Consider the following 27,866-nt stretch of genomic DNA (forward strand, 5'->3'; position numbering starts at 1 on the left):
CTGTTCATCAAGTCCATGAAAGCTGCTGGTGCATTAGTGAGTCCAAAAGACATCATCAAGAACTCATAATGACCATATCTTGTCCTGAATGCTGTTTTAGACACGTCCTCATTCCTGATTTTCAACTGATGGTAGCCTGATCGCAGGTCTATTTTGGAAAAGAATCTAGCCCCTTGGAGCTGATCAAACAGATCATGGATCCGAGTAAGTGGATACTTGTTCTTCACAGTCACCTTGTTCAGCTGTCTATAGTCAATACACAACCTCAGTGACCCATCCTTCTTTCTCACAAATAGAACAGGAGCAACCCAGGGTGAAGTGCTCGGAGGTGTAAAACCCTTGTCCAGAAGCTCCTGTAGTTGCTCCTTTAGCTCTTTCAATTCTGCTGGCGCCATCCTGTAAGGCGGCATTGATATGGGGTTTCTACCCGGCACAACATCAATGCAAAACTCTATTTCCCTTCTTGGTGGCAACCCTGGAAGCTCCTTAGGGAAGACATCCATGAATTCTCTGACAACATGAACATTTTCCATGCTGACACCTTCTACAGAGGTATCTCTCACCAATGCCAAATACCCTTGACATCCACGCCTCAACATTTTTCTAGCACTAATTGCTGACACCAAGTTATATGGAGCCACGCTCCTATCACCGTCAAAGCTAAACTCCTCCACACCAGGTATGTGGAAATACACCTTTTTGTTCCTGCAGTCTAAAGTGGCATAATGAGTTGCCAACCAATCCATCCCTAAGATTATATCGAAATCCATTACTGGTAGAGGAACTAAGTCTGCTGGGAGGATCTTTCCATCCACTACTACTGGGCTATCAGGAAAAACCATATCTACATCTATGTTGTCACTAAGCAGGGTAGCTATAGACAAAGGGTATTCTAATGTGGTAGGGTTTCTACCCAATCTCATGGCAAACACAGGGGAGACAAATGAGTGCGTAGCATCCGGATCTATTAAAACACGAGCCTCATAGGAACATACTAGAAGAATACCTACCACAACTGCATTGGAAGCCTGAGCATCCTGGTGGGTCAGGGTGAAAACCCGAGCTTGACCCCTACCCTGAGTGGCAGAACCCTGATACTGACTTCTACCTCCTGATCTGCCTCCAAATCCATGTCCCCCTTGTCCTCGGCCCTGTTGGCCACTAAACTGACTGACTGCCATGCTGGAAGCACCAGGATACAATTGACGAGGAACATTTGTAACAGAACCCTGTGACCCCATCTGTGGCTCACTAAACACGGGGCATTCCCTAGCAAAGTGACCTGGTTGCCCACATCTGAAGCATACTCCTGAACCCATCATACCAGGTCTTGAATGTCCTCTTCCACACTGTTCACAAGGTGCCAAGGAGGATCCTGAACCAGACCCAAAACTGCTGTACCCCGAACTGTGACCACTGCTGGATCTGTACCCTAGTCTGAACCCTCGGGATTTGTGTCTAAAACCACTCTTCTTGTTCTTACTTCTTCCTCTGAAATTACTCTGGCCACCACTATCTGGAGCACCCATATGGGGAACACCTGAAGAACCCTCTGCTCTGTTTTTCTTTGCTCTTCTGCTGTCATCCGCAGCATAGCTAATCTCTATCTGTTTGGCTCGATCAACTACCACATCAAACGACTGATCAGACATCATGGCTAGGTTTGCATATCTCCTGTCAAGCCCCTTTAGGAATCTCTTCACCTTCATAGTTTCTGTAGCTACTGCTGTAGGGGCATACCTGCTCAATTTCAGAAATTTTGTAACATATTCATCTACAGACCTGCTATTCTATCTTAAGGCCTCAAAGGCCCACTGCTTTGGGTCTCTGAAACTTTCTGGTACAAACCGATTGATGAACAGTTCCACAAACTGAGTCCACGACAAACCCTCCATCCGAGGTGATATGTAATCATTCATCCACTGTCTAGGCATAAGCCCCATGACATGCTGCACACACTCAATAAGTCTTCTATCAGTCAACTGCAGTTCTATTCCTGCCTGTCTGCAGGAATCCAAAAACCGGTATGCATCGTCTGACACATCATAAGTACCACGCACTAACTTCTTGAAATTGATTATTTATTTGTAAGGTTCCTCTCTTGGTATGGTGGACTGCTGCTGCTGTGGAGAGTGGACCATATACTGTGCCATCATGTCGATGGTTCTCTGTAACCCAGCTAGAGCAGCTGCTATTAGGTCCATGGGACCCTGTGCCATAAAAGACTGATCCTGAACTGGTGGCAGCTGCTCTTCTACTTGAGCAGCTCTAGGCCTCCTACCCCGCCTCCTCGTGGTAGGCGCCTCATCCTGTGCTGACACCTCGTCAGGCACATCTGGTTCTGGTGCAGTGGCAGCTCTTCTGCTTCTACGCATTTTTTTGAAATTAAGCAGCATTAGCCCACAAAATTCAAAACTGCACATTACATAGCTCTATAAACTTATGTTTACACACCATATATAAAGCAGAAACTAGAAGCAAAGATGACAATGCAAGACGAATGTGGACCCTATTTTCTGCATGTGACTCCTATTAGACTCTTCCCAACACTTTAGACAAACAATCCCTAAGAATCTAGAGCCTAGGATCTGATACCACATTTGTCACGACCCAACCTATGGGTCAGACCGGCACTAGGACCTGGGCCAGACTAAAGCCCCCGAGGCCCATAGTAAGCCTAACTATTCATTAACCCAACTCTAAGGCCCATTTGGGCTCAATTTCAAGAAATCAACCGGATAGAGTCTGGCCATAAAATGGACCTTTCAACGGGGAGTTTTTGACTCACCCGACCTGTAAACACAATAAATAATCAACTTGGGAGCTCAGCTCATCCTCCACATACTCATATCAATATAAAAATAAATGGGAGCTCAGCCCCTTCATCTAGTCCATCAACATGCATAAAATAATAAGTTTATAGGTCCAAAATAACAACTTATATTACAGACCCAAATCAAATAATTATTTCTAACACATGCGAAAATTCTAAGAGTTAATAAAATTACACAAATATTAATAGACAACCTGTGAAGGAGAAAAGCAGGTTAACCATAATAAAATCCTCCTATAGCCTGAAAAATAATGAACAGGAGTGAGCGTTCGACTCAGAGAGTAAACTATCAATTTTAACCATAATCTCTATAACTATTTAAAACTAATGCACCCTGTAGAGTGAAATGCAACATCAGCAATAAATTCACATCATAACAGCAAAAAGGTAATTTGGAGCACTCACATACCCAGTAATATCAATCATAATATATGGGAGATGATCCCCTATACAGCTCTCTTAAATCCAACCTGGTGCCAACGAAGAACTCAAGCCGGACTTTCGCTTAATAAATCAAATCGAGGTCCCAGCGAAGAAATCAAGCAGTGACTACCCCCGAAGGATCGGGTCCCAGCGAAGATCTCAAGTCGTGACTACCCGTCCTATCCATAGTGCACACCACATCACACGCACGCCAACGCACACACACTGCTCCAAATTACCACAACAACATCCATGACACTTTAACAGTTATGAATGCAACATAAAACGTGCCTAGAGTTTAACTACATAGATATATGCATATAAGTGATGCAAGGGCATGCTTGAACATATAATAATATCGAAATTACAATTAAAATTAATATTTTACTCACAAACTTGACAACAATCACTGTGGCGGCTGGGCGGAGGAAGAAGGCTGTCCCGGCTCACCTGACAATTACATTACAATTATTTAATACAATTGACTCAATACAAATCAAGAAAAGACCAAATACGTCCTAAGTCGTGCTGAAAATCCAGCAGAGTCTCCCCTATACCTAGGACCTACCCAATCTGCAAAAGGACTCAAAACACACTTCTATATTCACAATCCATATATCCACAACTCAATCACATCACACAGCCCCTCCTGGGCCCATCAAATCAATCATCCATCACAATATGTAAAATTTCAATTTAGTCCTTATAATTAATCATTTTTGCAAAAACTGCCCAAACAAGCTCTAAAAATTCTAAAACTTTGCCCCGCGGTCCTTAGCAATATTACTAGGCTATTGCAAAAAGAATCAAAATTTTCTGAGCTACCACAGATATTTTATAGATTTTTAATTCTATTCAAGTACTAAAAAATTACGAAAAAACGAGGTTCGGGTTTACCTTTGCCGATTCTGACTTAGGGGATGCGCTCGGTGTAACACCCTAGGCAAATCCCACATCGACAAAACACGGGAGAGATGCTGGATTTATAAGTTGGTGGTTCGTAACCCCTAGTGACACGTTTTAAAACCGTGAGGGCTTCGGCCCAGAGCGGACAATATCACTAGTGGCCTGGGCCATTACATTTGTGGTATCAGAGCCGCTCCGCGTGCAACCTTGAGCGATGGTGGGGCAAACCTCAGCGAGGACGCTGAATCCCATAAGTGGGGTTGGATTGTAACACTCTAGGCAAATCCCACATCGGCAAAACACGGGAGAGATGCTGGGTTTATAAGTTGATGGTTCGTAACCCCCAGTGACGTGTTTTAAAACCGTGAGGGTTTCAGCCCAGAGCAGACAATATCACTAGTGGACCGGGCCATTACATTTGTGTTATCAGAGCCGCTCCGCGAACGATGGTGGGGCAAACCTCAGCGAGGACGCTGAGTCCCATAAGGGGGGTGGATTGTAACACCCTAGGCAAATCCCACATCGACAAAACACGGGAGAGATGCTGGGTTTATAAGTTGATGGTTCGTAACCCCTAGTGACGCGTTTTAAAATCGTGCGGGCTTCGGCCTAGAGCGGATAATATCACTAGTGGGCCGGGCCGTTACACTCGGGACGTCTGACAATAGTGGGGTAGCTAAAACCTCGATCCAATTCAGAGACTTTTTCGGTAATCGGTCTATCTGGCCAAAAATTCACAAACCCGGACAACCGTCGAATTTCCGTGAATTGAAGATACCTACACGAAGCCCACAACACGAGGGTTACTACATAAATTTTATAGAATTTTTTAAGCTCATTAAATGCTCGGAAAAAACACTGCGAAGTTCCGTGGGACCCATCGAAAAACGGTGTCGGAAAAATTTGAAATTTATATCGTTGCGAAGCTCTTGACGAGTGGAGCGCTCTGGTACTCTCGGTTTTCTCGTGGGGTTCACGGTTTGCGAGAAATCTAGCCCAAAATTCAAAATGGGCTAAAACTTCCCGGACAAAAATTGGACAAATCGCTCAATGGATTTCGGTGTTCTTGGTGTCTATGGAAAGCTCTCGACGAGTATATGGATTTAGACACAAGACCTGATCCGATTGGTGGCCGAATCGGCCGAATTTCGATCGAGAAGACGAAGCGGCGCGCTTGCGCGTTGCGTCGCTTCGGGTGCCTTTTTCCGGCGTTCCGGGCGGCGGCCGGGGAGCTGGGGCGGCTGGAGACGGGCACCGGCGGGCTGGGGTGGCAGGGGAGGCGGCGGCGCGGCAAGGGGAGGACGGAGGAGAGAGAAAATGGGAGAGAATGAGAGGAAGGTCGGGACGCGCGGAAGAAAAATAGAAGAAGAAGAAGGGCCGGTCCGATTCAATCGGTCCGATCCGGTCCAGTTCGATTCGACCGGTTCGATTCGAAATACAAAATTTTGAATTTTTACTTTGCCTTGGGACTGAAAACGAGGTTCAAAAATTTCGAAAAAATTTCAGAAAACTCAGAAAAATTCGTAGACTCCAAATATATTTTTAGTTTTACCACATGGTCTTTAAATTAATTTTTAAAAAGCATCAAAGTTTTATATTTTCGGGAAATCAAACCCGATTTTGAAAATCCGAAAAAGTTCAAATAATTTCCTAAAATTTAAATAAAACTAAAACATCAATATTTGCCCAAAAATAATATATTTAAAAATTTGGGGTGTTACAGTATAGCTGAAGGTCCAATTCATTATCCAAGCCCGGAAATACTACAAGGATTCATAAAAATCACAGAAATTTGCTTGGCTCCCGTTATGTAATCTTTGCTGCCGTTGAAGCGTTGACAACATCGTCCAAACCCTGTTGGCAGGACACGTTCGCCATTAAATCCTTCTGATTATAATAAAAATAAAAATAAAAATAAATAAAAATAAATCATTACAAACCTTTTTGATTTTTTTTTTGATCTGAAGATATACCTTTTGATAATTCTATAAAAAAGCAACTACTGCATTTGAATTTTCACAACATTAGAAAACGGAGATGTTCTACGTGACTTAGGCTTTATTTAGTTTAATTATTGAATATAATTGATAGCTATCAATTGATAGCTATTATTATTAATTGATAGCTGATAGTTGATGATAGTTATTTTATGTTAAGTGTTTGATAAAATTATATTTAGCTGTTGCTGTTGATATGTGAAATGACTAATAAGGTTATATATCATATAATTTATTTTATTATTTAAATAAATATAAAATTATAAATTTATTATATTATATTATTTATTTTATTATTAAATTAAATATATAATTATTAAATTAATATATTATATTATTTAAATAAATACATAATTATTAATCTATTATATTATATAATTTATTTTATTATTGAAATAAGAAAATAATTATTTTTTAAGATAGTTACCCATCAGCTATCAGTTCTATTTTTTTAAGTTTACCAAATACTATAATTTATCTGTTTGAATATCTATCAGCTATGAGCTGCACCTAACAAGTAAACCAAATACTTCCTTAGGGCCTGTTTGGTTTAATTGTTGAATACAACTGATAGTTGTTAGCTGATGGCTGTTACTGTTAGCTGATAACTGATGATAACTGTTTTATGTTAAGTGTTTGGTAAAATTATATTTAGCTGTTACTGTTGATATGTGAAATGACTAATAAGGGTATATATCATATAATTTATTTAATTTTTAAATAAATATAAAATTATAAATTTATTACGTTATACTATTTATTTTATTATTAAATTATATATATAATTATTAAATTAATATATTATATTATTTAAATAAATATATAATTATTAATTTATTATATTATATCATTTATTTTATTCTTGAAATAAGAAAATAATTATTTTTTAAGATAATTAAATAATTTAAAAAATATAGATAAAATAATAAAATAATTATTATTGTTAATAGAAAAATTTATAATTAATTTTAAGTTTTTACATATAAATAAATATTTTATATTTTATGTTATTAATAAAAAAATATTTTAATAAAATTAAAATACGTTAATTAAAATGTTAAAATTATAAATAAAAAATAAAAATATTAATAATATTAATTTTCAAATTAAATAAAAAAAAATAATATGATCAAAATAAAAAATAAAATAAAATCAGTTATTAATTAATGAGAAACAGCTCTATTTTTATTTTTAGAGCTGATGGATATCAGTTGTTAGCTCTATTTTTTCAACCTTACCAAGTTTATGTGTTCTTGATACTTACCTCTGGAGACCAGAGCGCGTTTCTCAAGAAAAAAAAAAATCGCCACTCCCTATACCGTCAGACACCAGATTCGAATCCGCTCTGGTATTTTTTTATTTTTATCTTTTACCCTTATAATAAAAAGGAGGTAAACAGTATGCTCTCTCTCAGTGCCTCTGTTTCTCTTTCTCTCTCTATGTGATCAGCGAGAACCTCAAGGATTGGATCTACGCTCTTATAAATGAGACGGAACTGATTGCCATGCCTCGAAGATTGGTTCCTGATTTCCTGAAAGTGAAAATTAAAGCCCGTACCAAATATGAGGAAAATTCCCCTCTTCAGTCTTCAATTGGTTCAATTCCTTAGGGTTTCTTTTTCTTATTTGGAAATGTTATTTGGGTTCTTGACATGAAGTTCTGTGCATAGAATGCTTTTTATTTGGATCTCTGGTTATTTTGGATGATTTGATCGAGTTTCGGACGTGATAATTTCAATTCAATTGACAATGGCAGCCTCACCAGTGAAATTCCTCTTCGGATTCTTGATGGTTTCCATCACATTGTGGATGGTCTTCATGTAAGTCCCCTCAATTTCGCTTTATATGTGTATCTATTGCTTGTGTTCCCTCTTTTTTTTTTTTTTTTTTTCCAATAAATGCTTGGATTGATCACTAGTGGCTGGCAACTGAATTTTGATAAGCAATTCTGTCCTGTCCATATGGGCATTTTAGCTGACTATAATCTGTTCAGCAATACTGATGCAAAATGGAGCTCGCATTTTTACATCAGTTATAAGCTAGGGAACGCAGAACTGAAAAGTTTTGGTCACAGAATTTGACTGTTTGCCATACCTGAATTTGAAAGATAAAACCTCGGGCTTGTTTAGTTGGGGGAGGCATTTTTTTGCCTTAATTTTCCTATTTTCTTTCCTATTGTCAGTTTTTTTTTTCCATTGGAGAACTGGATAACATGTTCGTCATGTTCCTATTCTCTACTTTTTGTCTCTCTTTTAATGTTGCATCTGATATGACATTAACTAATGTTATAGGAGTTGCTGTTTTCTACTTCTGTTCTACCTTTTCTGTTGCAAGCAAAACTTACTTAACCGAAGGAGTTTGACACAATATCCATGAGGAACAAAGAGTGTGCTATAGTGGAATAGTGACTTGATTTGAGTGAAAATGGTGCCAAATGGGCAAGAATAAGGCTATGTTTAGTTTTGTGAATGAATGAATCAGAAGTTGATATGATGCAGAAAAGTAGATGCACATATTAAACTCTTTAATATGATATTGCACGAATTGTGTTTTTCTTTAATAATGCATGATATGTCATTTAGATGCACATAGAAGTATCTGAGAAAGATCTTAAATAGCATATCGTTATTATTTTTATGGTGGCTTGTCGTTGTCTTTGGTCTCATAGGTCCTTGCTGTTTAGTTATGGTCTTGTGACTGTTGTTATTTAAGATTGATAATGAAACTGTTGATTGCCATCACATCCATGGTATAATAAGTGTTCATGGTTATTGAAGAAACTCTTGTCAGTTTTAATTGCTAAATTTTGATTATGCTTCTCTTCTCAGATTTGCTTCTAGGTTGCTGGCTTGGATTTTAAGCCGGATTGTTGGAGCATCTGTTGGATTTCGGGTTGGTGGATGGAAATGTTTAAGAGATGTTGTAGTGAAGTTTAAAAAGGTTTACCTTCTACATCTTTTACTGGGTCAAATTTTCATTTTTGTGAGACTGGATTATTGAGGAGGCTTGTCTTCTTCCATATTGTTGTAATTTAAATGCTTATCATACTAAAATTAAGGTATCATCAGTCATAATTCACTTTATATCTTTGAGTGACTGCTTCAAGTCATTTTCTAAGAAATCTTCTTTGATGCAATACGCGAAATTTTACTTTGGAGTAGATTTTTGTTGAGAAGATACAGTGGAGCAATTTTTCTTCGAGTTATCAGACCTGTATGAGTTTGAGATGAAGCCTTTTCTGCATTATGCATCTTGCTTTGCACATACTGCCTTCAGTACTCGTAGGATATTGCTAATTATATTGCATGGTTTGCATTATGATTCTGATTAATTAGCAGTGTTTCATGCAATTCCAGATTATTGCCAATGATCTATGGATTTAATTGCAGTCGTGGCTTCGTTTGTGATCACGGTCATGGGTAATGGTAGGTCTGTAATGCCGTAACGTAACAGGTCTATTGCTATGGAAATTTTTTTGAAAAATTTGTGAAGTTCATGAAAATGAATAGATATTTAAAGATATAGTAAAACTAAGTTGCACAAGTATAAATACATCAAATAAAGATATTAAATAAATTATTGTTAGACATTATCAGTATTAATCAATTTAAAACTAAAATAATTATGTAGATAGAAAAGAAATAACCTTATACTTAGCAAACATTAATGAAGCATAAAGTTTCTTTGATATTATTTTCTAGTTACTTATGTATTTTACCAAAATAAATTTTGAAACTAGTTCAAAATTAGAAAAAAAATCTATAGATTGGGCAAACTTACTATAACTCAACTCAACTCAACTAAACTTTTATCCCAAAAATTTGAGGTCGGCTATATAGATTCGCTTTCTCCACTCTAAACGATTTTGGGTTAAATCCTCAGAAATGTGTAATGCTTCTAGGTCATGTTGTACTATTCTTCTCTAAGTCAATTTAGGTCTACCCCTTTTCTATCCTCTAACCTAATGTGCTCTACTTGTCTAACTTGAGCCTTCGTGTGTCTACGCTTCACATGATCAAACCACCTCAATCTCCCTTCTCTCAACTTGTCTTCAATTAGCACCACTCCTACATTTTCTCTAATACTCTCATTACGGGCTTTATCTAGTATAGTATGGCCACTCATCTTACTTAACATTCTCATCTCTGCAACTCTTATCTTATACGCTTATGACTCTTTCAGTGCCCAACACTCACTATAAATTTAATAAAAAACCTAGCATCAAACATAATTGTCTTCAACAACTAAGCAAAAAATACTAAAAACAAAAATAAATAACTCACCCTTTCAAAATAGGGATGTGTAGAATTGGAAAGATAGCTTATGATCATACCTCAAGAGATAAAAAATGAAAGATCTGTAGAAAGATAGAAAATTTTTGATGGAAGGTTGATAGAGAAAGTGAGATATAGCAGTTTAAAACTCCCCAAACCACAAACAAAGCATGAGAAAGAGCTGTTGTGTTGTCTCCATCTGGATAAAAAAAAGATGAGGTAACGGATTGTTACTTTTACATAACGGTAAATAACGGCCGTTACTGTTATGTAAAGGCCATTACGCCCATTACAAGTGCTAAATTTTTTATGCCTTTAAATAATGGGTGTCACGCTAACAGGGGGCTAAAAAACCTGTAAATAACAGCCAGTGTTAAAACCATGCTATGATTTGGCCCTTCTTTCATTCTGGATTTTATGGATGATTTTGAAGCGAATTTAAATGTTCACAATTGGGGTCAAAGACTTAAGTACTTTTGATTGGGCTGATTCAATCGATCACTTTAGCATAGGTCAGTATCCAAGAAAATGGCCTAGAGAACCATAATTTTTAAAGCTATGTAGCATTGGACCAGATTTCCCCTCTTTTTCCTCATTGATGGGTTAGGAAGTACTCGCATGCTTTTCTTCTTCCTTTTCTTTCAGCAACAAAAAATTGCTGTTATTGTTGAAATTTACCTTGAGAAAACAATATTGATTTTCATGTCGCTGATCTGAATTACTAAATTATTCTTCTCCACCCTGTTCCTCTTTACTCTTCTGTCAAGTGTGTGTCAGTCATTTGTTTCACCATCAAAGTTGTGCCTCCACCTTTCTCTTGCATGATTGAAAAGAAATTTGTTCTTTCATTATATAATTCATTTTGTTATGACTTGAAAATTTTGCAGGGTGCTGTTGAATCTGTGTCTGTTGGTGAAATTAGACTCAGTGTACGCCAGTCCCTGGTCAAACTTGGGGTTGGTTTCTTTTCCAGAGATCCTAAGCTGCAAGTATTAATATGTGACTTGGAAATTGTAATGAGGTCTTCTAGCAGAGGCTCACAGAAAACTAAAGCTCAAAAAGCCCGAACTCGCAATTCAGGCCGGGGAAAGTGGATGGTCTTAGCTAACATAGCAAGATTTTTGTCAGTTTCTGTTACAGATTTGGTTGTAAAGGCAAGTGCTCTAACTTTTGCGTAGATGCTAATTGATCATTTGTTATTCTAGTCCTTTGTTTTTCACGTTAGTATTCAACTGTTTGCACTGAAAATGGGTAGTATAGATATTCATGGTCATTGGCTATGGTCAGTTGTTGGATTTTCAAGAAGAAAAAGGATATGCAAATGTAGAATTTTCTTTGGATATTGGGGCATGTTTTACCTATGGAGTGTGTGGCTGAGAGCAAGGTTAGTTTTGAGAGTGTGAGAGCAAGGCTAGTTTATCATATTCCGCATTTACTTGTTTGATTATTATGTCATCTACCTTTTTTTATTTCTGTGCAGTAATTGAATATGAGTGGCAATTGGTTGAACTTGATGCTTAATTAATAGCATAAATATTATTAAATGGAAACAAAGTATTAACTTGTAGTTAGCTGTGGCTTCAAACTGCAGAATTTCAAGTATAGATCCAGAATTTGAAAATTTAAATGTATGTTGGTGAAGGGTTGTTGAGTAATAAAAGACTTTGCTGAACCTTGATCACATAAAACCGGTGGTATGCTGGTTTGTTTGAATTTTAATTATACTGGAAATGCATTGGGCCCACATATATAGCCAATAAAAACATGGCCTTAATTTGACGCAGCTCAGAGCTCAAACTGCATATTTTCTAGGTTTGTAGTTGCTATTATGAATTTTGTATACATGTGTTGTTATAAATACTCTATTAAGAATGAAGGTGCTAATGGATGTGGTGTTGAAATTGATTATGATTTCTTAATAGTTACTACTTCCAGCTTATTGATTGTGATTTCCTTTTCTATTTTTCTTTTCCTCCTATGGTGTGCCTTTTATTAAAGTTTGTTAGTTATTTAATTCTCTTTGGAAAATTGCAGAGTCCCAAAGCTATGATTGAAATTAAGGAATTGAGATTGGATATAACCAAAGATGGTGGATCCAAGCCAAATCTATTTGTTAAGCTACGCATATTACCTATTATTATTCACATGGGTGAACCACGTGTTAGTTGTGACCAATCATCCAACTATGATGGTGGAGGATGCATTTCTGTAGGCGAGACATCATTTGGTATAACAGAAGGGCCTTTTGCTTCCTTCATTTGTGAAGATTTTTCTCTCTCTTGTGAATTTGGTCATGATAGGTAAATTTCCTTTTATCTTTTCATTTACTTTAGTTTCTAATTTTTTTAGGTCTAATCATTACTAGTTAATTGGTAGTGATATCAGATAAGACTGGATTTTCATTTTTGATAAGCAAAGCAAAATTATATTAAAGGACACCAAAGGGGGGTCATTATTTGTCAAAAAACATATTTATAGCGGCATATATTATTCGTTGCTAATAATATATATTGGTAACAAAAACTTGTTGCTAATCCATAAAATTCCGTCATTAATAACTTTTAGCGACAAGACAAATGTAGCTAATACTTTTAGCAACAAGAGGCTTATTGTTCTATTTTGTTGCTAATACCTTTTAGCTATAGATAATCCTCAAATAATTCAATTTCTAATGTAACTATAATTAATATAAATTAAAATTTAATATTATTTTAATAACAATTATAATTATACCAAAAATCCTATATTAGTGGGAAGGAATGGGAGAATAATAGGATAAAACAAAAATATCCTTAACATAACTACATAATTATAAAATTATTATTAAAAATTAAATTATTAAATAAAGTTTATATTTATATCAATAAATATGAAATTATAATCTTATTCAATGACAACTATTTTATTTGTTATAAATTTGTAGCAATTTTTTTTAAAAAAATTATTTGTAACAAATAAGCTTAAACTATATGAAAATCGAGAATTTAAATTTTTAATTCAATTCAAGTATAACAATTAACAACCACTTAATGGTTAATATAGCTTTTTTCCCAAAAAAAAATTTTTATATTATCAAATTATTTTCTGGTATAATAAATTAAAAAATATTTTTTTATTGAAACATTTATAAAATTATTAGAATTGCATTTGAGTTTTGACTAATTTAGGTAAATAGAATAAAACTAATGACTAATTTAGATAAATAGAATAAAACTAACACTAATTTTACAATCTTGATAAAATTAACGAAATTAAAAATTTAAATAAAATTGAAAAAGTTCTTAGATGTTTTTTTTTTTATTTTTATTAGTCCTATTTTCAAATAAATATTAATTTTTGTCATTAAAATATTTAATTTATAAATTTATTGAAAATTTTAAAAAACTATTCATAAAAATCATTTAGACTTTATTTGGGTAATTAATCATTTAAAACAAAAAATAAATTTTAATTTTGAATTAAAATATAATAAAATATCATAATATCCAATTTAAAATGCTCATTCATTTCAAATTTTTATATGTTTAAATAAGTTTTATGTTATTATCTTATTATTAAAATATATAAGTATTTAAAATTACATTAAAGATTTTTCTTAATTTTGTTGTATTATTACACTTGCTTTGAAAGAAATTTCTAATAGTTTTAAGGTTTACTAATTAACGAGCACGAAAATTTTTCTAAAATTGCATGTAAAGAAAATTAAATTACAATTAAGTACAATGAGTATAGATAACGTGCAACGCAAGTTAAAAATGACTAGTCCCAAGAAAAGCTACAAAATTTTTTTTGCAAAATTTAATTTTCATACTTCATAGTCCATTTGTTTCTTTGAAAATATTTTTCCAAAATTCTTTTATGCATTTTTCTAACTTCATTGCAAGTAGGAAAATTAGTTAGTAGAAATATATTTTATTGGTCAAAAGTAAAACAAAATCAATTTTGGACTTTTGCAAGCCAATAAAAGGGAAATAATCCAGAAGAAAACCTGTTCAGGAAAATTGTCCCACATGGAATAAATACAAAGATGTTGAGTGGCTTATAAGTGGGTAAGTATGGGCTCTAGCACAAGCCTATTGGTTTTGTGCATAATTGGCCCATCTCTCCTTTATTATAAGTCCACATTTAAAAAGTCCAACACCTCCTCCCATATTTGGGCTTACTTGTGGACCTTCAATAAAATTGAACATGGTATCAGAGCGAAAATAATTCTTGGGTAAGCCCGTTTAACATGTGTTGTTCTAGGTTTAAAAGATGTGTGTTTATTATCCATTCTACTCGTGTTTTTGGGATGTGTGGTTCTTACCCGTCCCATATCAACTAGTTCAAGCCCAATTGCACTTAGGGGGGTGTTGAGGAAATTGTCCCACTTGGAATAAATACAAAGGTGTTGAGTGGCTTATAAGTTATAAGTAGGAAAATGTAGGTGCTAGCACAAGCCAAATGGTTTTGTGCATAGTGGGCCCATCTCTCCTTACTTACAAGTCCACAATTAAAAAGCACAACACCTCTTCCCATATTTGGGCCTACCCATGAACCTTCAGTGAGATTCAACACACATACCTGTATGTCCACCAATTATTACCATCAACCATCTCTTGTTGACATTTGCCACCATGGTCACCACCAACACCATAATTTACTATTATCTTTATTTTATTTTCTCTCCTATTCAACTATAAATTGAAAGATACGAATTTCTCATGGATCAAAGCATTCTCATGGTTTTCCTCATCAAAAGAGAATAAATTTTTTTTCCAATGTACTTCAAACAACTTAAAATATTTTTTACATGATTTGTTAGTGTTACAGCCAAAAAAGGTGAAATAATTAATTTTCTTAGAAAATGTTTTCCCTATGAAAGAAATAGAGCCTAAATGTTTAAAAAAGAATTTCCTTAGAACTAATGTTGAAGAGTTTGAAACCACTTATATGGGAGAGTCAATATGAGGATTTGTGATTGATTAAGAGAACTTTGGTTTGGTGGATAGTGATTAGTGATTAGGGCTAAAGTTGTTTGCAGGCCATAGGTTGATTTCAAATTTATTTCTTTTAGCCTGTATTTGTGTTATAAAGTCAAGGATAACCCATTGGTTTATTGTCTTACTAATCTGGATCGTACTCCATTTCAAGATTTTACATCTTCTGCTTCAACCTTCCATTTTTCTAAGATTTCATTGTTCACAAAATTTCAGGTCTGCTCTTTCGTGAATATTATCAATTAGCAAAATGCTCAGGCTTTGCGTGTGACTGTAAACATCTAGAGTTTTTTTTTTTATTTTATTTTTTATTGCTTTATGGCACAAGATATGCAAAATGGGTCTGTGCGATAATAGTTAAGCAATGGATTTCTACATAGGATTTTAAAGATTTTGAGATGATGGTGTAAGGAAAGAATTTTGGGCAATGTGTATTTTTCCTCCAGTTGCATGTGGTTGGAATGAGTATTTTCAAGAAATATTATCCATGGTCAAATTTATCCTGAGACAGATTTTCTTTTGATTCATTATGGTGTTCTGCCAAGAGTTTTCTGCGAGGATCTGTTAATTTGATACACAACAGGATTGCAAGAGCCCTTTTATTTATTATAGTCTTTTCTTTTGGTTGTTTCTTTCTTCTAGGAAGATGTTTTGTTCCCTTTTTATTGCATTACTTTTTCATTCTCTCCTTTAACATAATTGCTATATCCAAAAAGAGAATAAGAAGAAATTCTCATGGTGGGTCTTGTAGAGGTATATTAGAAGAGATTTGTATAGAGGTGAGATTGGACTGTTAGATTGCTTTGTGTTTCCCCTTCTGGAATTTCAACTCTTCCCCCCTATTTGTGAGCAAAATAACCTTAGTATGTGCATGTTTCTTACTTCATCTTTGTTTGTGAAGATGAAGGTGTTGGGTTCATCAATTTCACATTTTTGTATTTGTTTCTTTTTGGCTGCAGGGAGGTAGGTGTAATTATCCGCAATTTGGACATTACCTGTGGTGAGGTCATTGTGCACCTGAATGAGAAGCTGCTTTCAAAAAACAGGACTTTAGATGCTTCTACTCAGACAGATAAAGCTGTAGTCAATTCTGCTGTTGTTAAAGATCCACAACGAAAACAATCAGTACTTGTTGCAATTATAAAGTACACTTCTATGTTTCCTCAAAAGGTTTGTGAACCTATAAACTATTGAAATGGGTTTAATATGCATATCTCCATCTCCATGCATTCATTTTAGATTTAATTGAACATTTTTTATGTGATACTTGAGCATGTGCTCAATAGAAATGATAAGCAGAGAACAAATTTACTGTGTTGAAAGAGTGAATTGGTGCCCACAAATTATTTTAGGTTTTCTTGTTAATTATTATTTTACTTTATTTTATTTTAGCAAAAGGATGAATGGGTGATAAATTGAGACATGTCTTGAGTGGAATGTCAGGCAGTATAAGGTGATAACATTACAGGTGGGACATCAAGCATGATTCTTATTCAAATCTTATATGCTTTCTTCAAGCTTTTTATTGTCTACACTCTATATCAGACGGTCTGTTTTGTTGTCATTCTTCAGCTACATAGAGTAGTTATCCTCTTTGTCAAATTTATGCGCATGTCAATTTTTTCTAGCGATCTCAATGTCAGTTGAGAAACTTGCCTTTTGTCTTGTAGGTTAGCTTCACTTTACCAAAACTGGATGTGAGGTTTGTTCATCGGGAGCATGATCTTGTTATTGAGAATAATATCATGGGCATTCAATTAAAGAGCATCAAATCCTTATGCACTGAAGATATGGGGGAGAGTACTCGCCTTGATGTTCAGATGGATTTCAGTGAGATACATGTATGAGTAATGATTGCTGTCAAAACTCTTTTGGAGTTGTAATTTTCCCAGTCATCATTCTGCCTGTGCTCTTATTGATGATGATTTTTGCATTATATTTCAGCTTCTCAGAGAAGCTGGCACTTCTGTTATGGAGATATTGAAAGTTGTTGTCATCTCTTTTGTTTACATTCCACTAGAGGTAAGTCTTCTATAATTCAATCACTGTAGCTGAACGCCTTTATGCAGTTGATATTTGTTGTATATAGTACAGAATTGTAAAAACTGAGTAGTTATGTTACATTCAATGGTGGTAGTGGCTATGACACCCTTTTTTTCTTATATGTGCTATTAGTTTGGATATCATCTTGTACTGTCTGACATTTGATTAGCGTTGCTTGAAAGATAAACATTTCACCATCATTCATAGGTGGCAATCTGGTATTTCTTATTTTACCCAGTTAAGGGTATAATTTCTGCTTTCCTTTCAAGGTTTCTAGCAATGTGCCTGCATTTGATGATGCCATTCAAGCTTTCTAACATTGTGCCACCTTGATTAAAAAAAAAATGTATCACCAAACTTAATGAATTCTAGTCTGTTTGTCTTATTGACTCTGGTGAGGTGGGTGACAAGCAAAAACTATCCTTTTTAATGATTTGTTGTTTTATAATATTTACTTTTTTATTTTTATTTTTTTAATGTTTTTTCTTTTCAGCCAACCTCACCAGTTAGAGCTGAAATAGATGTTAGGCTGGGAGGTACTCAATGCAACATTATAATGAGTAGGTTGAAGCCATGGTTACAACTCCACTACTCAAGAAAGAAAAAAATGGTACTTCGAGAGGAAATTCATGTGCCAGTAAAATCACAATCAACTGCATCCAAAGCCATCATGTGGACATGTACTGTCTCAGCTCCTGAGATGACGATTGTTCTTTATAGTATCAACGGGTTGCCTTTGTATCATGTAAGTGATGCACATAAATTATGCATTTTCTTGTACTAAATTACAATGATTGAATCCATCTTAGATATACTTTGTTGTACTGGTGCTCCATGGCAGTAGGATTTATTTTTTTTTTTCCCTTTTTGTATCTGTGGGTTATATTGTTACGTGCATTATTTTGTTGCAAACCTCAAGAGCCAAATGGCAAGAAATTGGCCTTTTATATGCTGAACCAAAAAGTGAATAGCCTGTCTGGAAGGGGGGAAAATAGTATACATACATACACATACACAGAATTTAGGACTTTAGGAGGTTGGTGGTAAAAATTGACCACCTTAAATGACTTTTTCACCCAACAGAAACTGAAACAGATATCTGTTCTTATTATGGAAACAAAGGCTGGGAATCCCTATAATTTTATAAACCCTCGGAAGTCGTTTCTAGCTTACGATCTCTGTTCTCATTTACAGCAGGTACTTTTATGGGATACTGCAAGGTGCTAATCTCTAGTGGCGATAGCAATAGCTTCTATTCTGCTTATTTTAGTCTCATACATCATACTCAACACTCTGAGTGAGCTTTGAGAGGTTTTATGGCCAATCTGCATACTGCTGTTTAAGGATTGAAGAGCCTCCACGTGTTCATGGTTTTGTTTTTACTGTTTTCCACTTTTCCTCAATTTTAACAAATTCTTTTAAAAAAAATTAGCAGAACATGTTTCTGATTGCTGAATAAAGCTATAGCCATTTGATGGGGTTCACAATTTTCATGCCCTAATTGTTTGTTCAATCACCACTCTGCACCATAGAGTGTGATGGCATATGTGGTGGAGCTGTGAATTCCATGATTTCTCGTTCATGTTGTTATTTATTGGTGCATCTATGCAATTTAAATATTTGTTTTTTAACAGTTTTTATCTTTCAAGTTCCCATGTTCTACAGGTTTTATAAGTTTTTGTCTTTTTGTTCTCATCTTTTGAGTTAACTTGCTCAAATTAAGTAGTTATTTTTTTCACACCAGTGCAGCAAATTAACTTCTTCCTTCTTTGTGTAGTTATGCTCACAATCATCACATGTTTTTGCAAATAACGTGTCAAGCATGGGTACTGCAATACATTTGGAACTTGGTGAACTAAACTTCCACATGTCAGATGAATATCAAGAATGCTTGAAAGAGAGCCCATTTGTTGTTGAATCAAATTCAGGTGCTTTAGTTCATATAGCAAGGGTTAGTTTAGATTGGGGCAAAAAGGATATTGAATCTTCTGAAGAGGATGGTGCTAGATGTAAATTAGTTCTCTCTGTTGATGTGACTGGTATGGGTATTTATTTTAACTTCAAACGTGCACAATCACTTATAGCAACTGTCATTTCCTTTCAATCTCTCTTGAAAAGTCTATCTGGTTCTGGTAAAAAAACATCACAGAGCCGAGGTGGGCGATCTTCTAAACCATCAGGGAAAGGGATTCAAGTATTGAAATTTAATTTGGAACGTTGCACTGTAAATTTTTGTGGTGAAACAAGTTTGGACAATGCTGTTGTTGCTGATCCAAAGCGCGTCAATTATGGATCGCAGGGTGGTCGAGTTGTAATTAGTGTCTCAGATGATGGCACCCCACGTACTGCAAGTGTGATATCCACAGTTTCTGATGATTGCAAGAAGTTGAAATATTCTCTTTCTCTTGACATATTCCATTATGCTTTGTGTGTGATCAAGGAGAACCAAACTACAGAAATGGAACTTGAAAGAGCAAGGTCTATTTATCAGGAACATTTGGAGAAACATAGATCTGATACAAAAGTAACATTGTTTGATGTGCAGAATGCAAAATTTGTACGGCGCTCTGGTGGTCTTAAAGGGATTGCTATTTGCTGTCTTTTCAGTGCTACTGAAATTACTGTCAGGTGGGAGCCTGATGCACATTTGTCATTGATTGAACTTGTTCTGCAGCTGAAATTACTGGTGCACAATCAAAAGCTTCAGGAACATGGTAATGAAAGGACGGAAGAAGCCTCAAGCATGAGAGATACTGAACAGAAGAAAGATGCCTCTTTGGAATCAGGAAATTTTGATAAGCCTAAGAAAAAGGAAAATATTTTCGCTGTTGACGTGGAAATGCTGAGTGTATCTGCTGGGGTTGGAGATGGAGTTGATGCAATGGTGCATGTTCAGTCAATTTTTTCAGAGAATGCCCGCATAGGAGTACTTCTTGAAGGACTTGTATTAAGTTTTAATGGGGCCAAAGTATTCAGAAGTGGTAGAATGCAAATTTCTCGCATACCTAGTACCTCTAGCAGTTCATCTAATGCAAAACTGCCTTCAGCTATCACATGGGATTGGGTGATTCAAGGGCTTGATGTTCATATTAGAATGCCGTACAGGTTGGAGTTGCGTGCCATTGATGATTCAGTTGAAGATATGTTGCGGGCTTTGAAGCTTGTTACTGCTGCTAAAACTCAACTTATATTTCCCATGAAGAAAGAAAGCTCTAAGTCTAAAAAGTCTAGTTCAACAAAATTTGGATGTGTAAAGTTTTGCATACGCAAGCTAATTGCTGATATTGAGGAAGAACCGATGCAGGGTTGGCTTGATGAGCACTACCAGCTGATGAAGAGTGAGGCCTGTGAGCTGGCTGTCAGGCAGAAGTTTCTTGATGAATTTATTTCCAAAGTTAATAATTGTTCTAAAACTGCTGAAACAAATGACTCCACCATTGAAAGAAAGGTTAATTGTAATGGGGTTCAGATTGACATGCAAGATCCTTTAGCTATTCAGAAAATGCAAGAAGAAATTTACAAACAATCATTTAGATCATATTACCAGGCATGCCAGAAGTTAGTACCTTCTGAAGGTTCAGGTGCCTGTAGGGAGCGGTTTCAGTCTGGTTTTAAGCCTAGCACTTCAAGAACTTCTCTTCTTTCCATTTCTGCTACAGAGCTGGATGTAAGCTTGACAAGGATTGATGGTGGAGATGATGGGATGATAGAGGTTCTGAAAAAGCTTGATCCTGTCTGTCGTGAAGTGGACATACCATTTTCTCGACTCTATGGGAGTAACATTTTATTGCACACTGGCACCCTTGTTGCTCAGATAAGAAATTACTCATTTCCTCTTTTTGCTGGTGCGGCTGGTAAATGTGAAGGTCGTGTTGTGCTAGCACAGCAGGTAAGTTCCAAAGCTACTTCTCAGTCTCTTCTTCTCCTTCCTCCTTGGCTATGATGCTTCATTTTTATTCCCAGTTCCAGCTTATGATTGTTTGCTTTCTCTGGCTGCTTTATTCTAGCAATAAACAAATGTATAAATGGAAATTAGCTAGAGAGCATTATGTAAATAGCATTTTCTGAAATATTTATCATTCAACGATGAATTGTTACTTCACAACTACGCTAGGCTAGCGTGGGGTAAAGAAATTCAAAAGCTGGTGGAAAAAGATTCTGGAATAGTGAGGGAGATGTTGACTCTTTTAAGGAAGACAATAGAGTGTGGAATGTGGCTTTCAAGTTTCAAGTCTACTCATGTTTATGGATACAGTGGGAGTTGCATCTTATGCATCTCTATAGGGAAGCACTTAAGATGGATGATTAGCTCACAAGTTATTCTCTTAGTCATATGCTTGGGACTATTTTCTTGGGCCTGAGCTATTCATGTGGAGTGGGTTAAGCTCTCCATTGTTAGCAAATACTTGGTGCTCAAGTCAAGCAAGCATAAAATGTACAATTTGATAATCAAATTTTCAAAAGTTTACAATAGACTCATGAAAGAATCTTATGAATTATGATACACAATTGCCTCTCTTTTGAATATGGAATGACTTGGAAAAGACAAGAATATTGATCTTCTAGTAACAAACTTAACCCATCGCCATTTTTAGTTCTCTATAATTTACTGCTAGAAACTTATGATGGTAGGCAATATTTGTTAATTTTCTTTCTTTTCTTATGAGTGATGCTGTAAAATCTTTCAACATCACTTGGGAAAAGAAAGGGTTGAACTTGCTTTACTTGTAGCAGATAGAGAAAATCCTAGAATACTGGTTTTACTTTCTACAGTTAAAATGTTGAGAAAAAGAAGGAAATCATGGTTCTTTGGCATTATTGTTCACTATGGTTGTATAGATATAGTAGTGATGGCAATGTGATTTCTCGATCTGCCAGTATCAGATGTTTATACAGTGGGTGTGGATAAACTGTCAATCGCTCGGACAAATGATTGAAGCACAGAAAATGTGATCTCATTTTTCTTCTTTTTTTTTTTATGCGTTTGTCTCTTCCATAATTGGGCTGCAATCCATTGTACCATGTCTTGCATCTGCGTGCTTCTCTCTCTTTCTAATTAAAGCTATTCTTCTCTTGAATTAGGCAACCTGCTTTCAGCCCCAAATTTACCAAGATGTCTTCATTGGGAGGTGGAGAAAGGTGCGCTTGCTCCGTTCAGCTACCGGCACAACTCCTCCAACAAAATCATACTTCGATTTGCCTATGTATTTTCAGAAAGCTGAAGTATCATTTGGTGTCGGTTATGAACCATCTTTTGCTGATGTGAGCTATGCTTTTACAGTTGCTCTTCGTAGGGCAAATCTAAGTGTCAGAAATCCTGGTCCACTAGTTCAACCACCGAAAAAGGAGCGCAGTTTACCATGGTGGGATGATATGAGAAATTACATTCATGGAAATATCACCTTTGGCTTTTCTGAAACTAGATGGCATATTCTTGCAACAACTGATCCTTATGAAAAGCTTGACAAGCTTCAAATCACATCTGGTTCCATGGAGATCCAGCAGTCAGATGGCCGTATTTATATGTCTGCAAAGGATTTTAAGATTTTCTTGAGCAGTTTGGAGAGGTTGGCAAGCAACTGTGGCTTAAAACTTCCTAGTGGTGTATATGGTGCTTTCCTTGAAGCTCCAGTCTTTATTCTTGAAGTCACAATGGATTGGGACTGTGATTCTGGCACTCCATTGAATCATTATCTATTCGCACTCCCTAATGAAGGGAGGCCTCGTGAAAAAGTTTTTGATCCCTTCAGGTCTACATCTCTCTTGCTCCGGTGGAATTTCTCTCTAAGACCCTCTATTTCCTTATGTGAAAATCAATCCTCTTCTTCCTCCATGGGAGACAGCACTGTAGTAGATGGAACTGTCTATAATCCACCTCACAAACCTGAAAATGTTTCAATTGTTCCAACACTGAATGTCGGTGCTCATGATTTTGCATGGTTAAAGAAGTTTTGGAACTTGAATTATCTTCCTCCTCACAAATTACGTTATTTCTCCCGGTGGCCTCGTTTTGGGGTTCCCAGAATTCCCAGATCAGGAAATTTGTCACTGGACAGAGTGATGACAGAATTTTTCCTCCGTGTAGATGCTACACCCGCTTGTATAAAACACATGCCATTAGATGATGATGACCCAGCAAAAGGACTTACTTTTAATATGACAAAGTTGAAATATGAAATCTGTTTCAGTCGGGGTAAGCAGAAGTACACTTTTGAATGCAAGCGAGACACTCTTGATCTTGTTTACCAGGGTGTGGACCTTCACATGCCTAAGGCCATCTTAGATAAAGAAGATTCTACCACTGTTGCAAAAGTAGTTCAAATGACAAAGAAAAATTGCCAGCCTTCAACTATGGGTAGAATTCCCAGTGAAAAACACAATAATATCAGTGGTTGCACTGAGAAGCACCGGGATGATGGATTTCTTTTATCATGTGATTATTTTACAATCAGAAGGCAGGCACCAAAGGCTGACCCTACAAGGTTATTGGCATGGCAAGAGGCTGGGAGAAAAAATCTTGAGATGACATATGTGAGGTCTGAGTTCGAAAATGGGAGTGAGAGTGATGATCACACAAGATCTGACCCAGGCGATGATGATGGATACAATGTGGTAATTGCTGACAATTGTCAGCGAGTTTTTGTTTATAGTCTCAAGCTTTTATGGAATATTGAGAATAGGGATGCTGTTTGGTCCTGGGTTGGTGGATTGTCCAAAGCATTTGCACCTCCCAAGCCTTCTCCTTCTCGGCAGTATGCACAGAGGAAATTACTTGAGGAGAACCAATCACATGCGGAAAGTGAAGTGAATCAAGATGATATATCTAAACCCCCTTCTACCAGCCATAATGCTGATTCCCCTTCTCAACATGCAGAGACTTCAGGGTCTCTCTCATCTCCATCACATTCAGCTAAAATAGAGAATTCATCTTCTGCTGTTGGTATGTCTTGAGATTTGTTTGAATTTGTTTACTTGTGAATGCATATTTTTTATAGAACTGGCTATGTTTCATACTTCTAATTGCTTGCTCATTGTTCTATTGAAGTGAAAATCAATAACATTAAAAAATTTAACTTTACAATGTGAAATTTCTACAACTAGTTGCTGAAGTTTTTAGCTAATCGACATCTATTTGCTTAGCTTTATTTCCAGCAACAAATGGAAGCATAGATGATTCTGAGGAGGAAGGGACTCGCCATTTCATGGTGAATGTTATCGAGCCACAATTCAATCTGCATTCTGAAGAAGCCAATGTAAGCTGTGACCTCACTTAGAGAATTGTTTATTCATCAGAGAATATAGTATCACAAGGACCCTTTTTTTCCCTATGGTCTTGCTTTAAATTTCTGATCTTGCAGATTTTTGTTCTTTATTGTTACTTGTAATTTGCTCTATGTTTCCTTGTGTTTTTTACGTTATGCTATGGGGTATTTCAGTTATGTTCAGAAGCCTCTAGATGAGGAATTTTTGTGCTTATGAATGGAAATGAAAATAAAATATCAATCACTGCAATTTTGGGCCATCTTTGTGATTTTTTAATCACCATCATCTTATTATTGCATTTTTATTTTTGTAATTGAAATTAATCAGGCATTTCAATTACTTGTGATAGATAGGATTCCAATAATAAATGCCGGTTAATTCCTATTAAATGATGTAGTTTTGTGGCAAGAATTATGATGAATAAGTTGTGTGCTTAACCTAGTGGCCCTGCTAAGCTTTCATTTTTTGTTAAATTTGAATATGGAATCTAAATAATGTTTGAAATCAAGTTTGAACCCTCGTTTTTCTGTTGAAACTTATTATTTTATTTTAAGTTGTTTTCTGTTCTTGCTTATTTGTTCACATGTAATCTAGATTAGACAATGCATATATATATATATATATATATATATATATATATATATATATATATATATATATATATATATATATGCAAGTTACATTGTTACCTCGAGAAATGAGTGCAACATGCATAATCTGCTACTGTTTTTATTTTTGTCCATAAAGAGCTTTGTCTTTGTATTCTCTCATTGTCCAAGTTTGTTTTTCTCTTGAAGTATATTAATAAGATCCAAGCTTAATGTATTTGCCAGATCACAAAGATCTTGCTATTATTTTATCAGCATTCTTAATGAATGTAAAGTCATCTTAAGAATCTCTGCAATGAAATGTCTTAACTAGCAGTACTCATGATCTGGGGTTAAATTGTTTTGCCCACCAGGGTAGATTCCTCCTTGCTGCTGTTAGTGGTCGTGTTTTGGCCCGATCATTTCACTCTGTCCTTCATGTTGGTTATGAGATGATTGAGCAAGCACTGGGCAGTGGAGATTTACACCTTCCTGAATCTGTACCTGAAATGACATGGAAGCGCATGGAGTTCTCTGTGATGTTGGAGCATGTGCAGGCTCATGTTGCACCAACTGATGTTGATCCTGGGGCTGGACTGCAGTGGCTCCCAAAAATTCGAAGAAGCTCCCCTAAAGTAAAGCGTACTGGTGCTCTACTTGAAAGAGTGTTTATGCCTTGTGATATGTACTTTCGGTACACAAGGCACAAAGGCGGGACTCCAGACCTGAAGGTCAAACAGCAATGTTATATTTTCATTGGATATTTTATCTGCATTAGCTAACCTAGTAGCGCATCATTCTTATCTGTGATTGCATTTTTATGTAACTGGACATTAATTTGAAAAACTTGGCTGCCTTTGATTTATTCTGCAGGTGAAGCCTCTAAAAGAGCTCACTTTCAATACAGATAATATAACTGCTACAATGACATCTCGTCAGTTTCAGGTTATGCTGGATGTGTTGACCAATCTCCTTTTTGCACGGCTTCCCAAGTGAGAATGTGATTTTTTTACTTTTATTTTAATTTATGTCTGGGAACCATGCTTCTTCCATTTTACTCTTTGAAATTCAAAATTAAGTCATAGCTCCTTGTACCAGTTTATGTGCTCCATCCTTTTGGCATTATGTTACAGCCATATCAGTTTCATACAGAAAATATTCCTTCTTATTCTTCACTTTGCTTCTGTAGCTGGTTGAGAAACCGGCAGAAGAACAGCACTAGTTTTCCTGTTCACTCTTTTCTTTCTCTTGCTCCCCAACCCACAACCACCACCACCACCCCCCCCCCCCCCCCCCCCCCCACACACAAGATAATAGACAAAGAAATTAACCAGAGAGAAGAAAGAAGATAATTATTGTAGATCAAGGATGATTTGATGAGCCATATATTTGGATTTGTTAGTTAAGTAATATTTAAATGGATAAGTATGATCTGTTTCAGAAAGCTATTAGCATTCGCTTAATGCAAATTTTATAGATGTTGAATTTGTGTACATAGAGAAACAAATTTTATTTCTGGAATATGTATATTTATTGACCTGATGCAATTACTTTTTAGTTCACAATTTACTTAAATGGGTGCAGAACTTATCTTATTGATTTGCATAACATGTGTTATTCAGGCCTAGAAAGAGTAGTCTGTCATTTCCAGCTGAAGATGATGAAGATGTTGAAGAGGAGGCGGATGAGATGGTGCCTGATGGTGTAGAAGAGGTTGAACTTGCTAAAATCGAACTTGAACGGAAAGAACGTGAGCAGAAGTTACTTCTTGATGACATCAGGAGATTGTCTCTTAATGGTGATACTTCTGGGGACCTTTCAAGAAAGGAAGGCGAATTGTGGATGATCACTGGTGGAAGATCCAATCTGGTGAGAGGCAAAGCTTGTCAACAATTTCTAATTTAGCAGTTCTATTAACTATCATAACACTAGTTTTGGATGATCCTCTTTTATTCAAACACATTTTTTGCCAGGTTTTTAGATCTATTTTAATATTGTCATACTGCAGAGATGAGTATAGCTGGCATGATTCTGTACTTGGAGATTTCCTGAAAATTATGTCGTAGTGGTTGTAGTGCCTGAATTCCCTCCTTCCCTAGCACTATCCCTCAAAATGTTCAAAATATGGAATTTGCACCTTTTTCTCAAAATCTTAGCAAGTCACAATTCCAAATAGTTTTGAAGTTCCAAGGGCTTTGTTTTGGAGATTTTGGATGGGCGCACTATACAAATTATTTAAGATGTCGCCTAGGAAGCACCTACACTTCAAATGGAGTGAAGTGTCAGTGTCCGACATGGACACGCCTCCAGTACATGTCTGACACACCTATGTACGTGCTAAAATTTTTTAATATTATTTGATACCTCTGACACATATTTGACATGGCTAAGCTTAGTTGTGTCATCATTTTAAATTTTTCTCTATTAATGATATACTCTATTTAAAACTTTAAATATATGATACATATCATTGAAAATTAATTAAAACTATATTTATGTGGAATATATATATATATCATGACCTGACCAGGGGGTCATAAATGGCGCTAAGGAACGGGTTAG

At 35.9% G+C, this 27,866-nt stretch overlaps 1 protein-coding gene across 2 annotated transcripts in view; it reads left to right on the forward strand.

Moving 5' to 3' along the window:
* The first annotated feature begins 7,562 nt into the window (after positions 1 to 7,562).
* Positions 7,563 to 27,866, forward strand: part of LOC110636849 (protein SABRE) — a 30,910-nt gene continuing 10,606 nt past the window's right edge. The window contains exons 1-14 of one of the 2 annotated variants that reach the window (XM_021786703.2): positions 7,563 to 7,978; positions 8,987 to 9,098; positions 11,320 to 11,586; positions 12,467 to 12,732; positions 16,371 to 16,581; positions 17,082 to 17,252; positions 17,356 to 17,433; positions 17,948 to 18,199; positions 19,232 to 21,343; positions 22,537 to 24,394; positions 24,595 to 24,707; positions 25,679 to 26,035; positions 26,178 to 26,296; positions 26,927 to 27,173. In XM_021786703.2, coding sequence (XP_021642395.2) covers positions 7,908 to 7,978; positions 8,987 to 9,098; positions 11,320 to 11,586; positions 12,467 to 12,732; positions 16,371 to 16,581; positions 17,082 to 17,252; positions 17,356 to 17,433; positions 17,948 to 18,199; positions 19,232 to 21,343; positions 22,537 to 24,394; positions 24,595 to 24,707; positions 25,679 to 26,035; positions 26,178 to 26,296; positions 26,927 to 27,173 — 6,234 coding nt within the window. In that variant the 5' untranslated portion in view covers positions 7,563 to 7,907. The remainder of the gene's footprint in view (positions 7,979 to 8,986; positions 9,099 to 11,319; positions 11,587 to 12,466; positions 12,733 to 16,370; positions 16,582 to 17,081; positions 17,253 to 17,355; positions 17,434 to 17,947; positions 18,200 to 19,231; positions 21,344 to 22,536; positions 24,395 to 24,594; positions 24,708 to 25,678; positions 26,036 to 26,177; positions 26,297 to 26,926; positions 27,174 to 27,866) is intronic. The other variant, XM_021786700.2, reaches the window with a different exon arrangement.

Source organism: Hevea brasiliensis, chromosome 12, assembly GCF_030052815.1.
Source record: "Hevea brasiliensis isolate MT/VB/25A 57/8 chromosome 12, ASM3005281v1, whole genome shotgun sequence".
In the NCBI taxonomy this organism is placed as follows: Eukaryota; Viridiplantae; Streptophyta; class Magnoliopsida; order Malpighiales; family Euphorbiaceae; genus Hevea; species Hevea brasiliensis.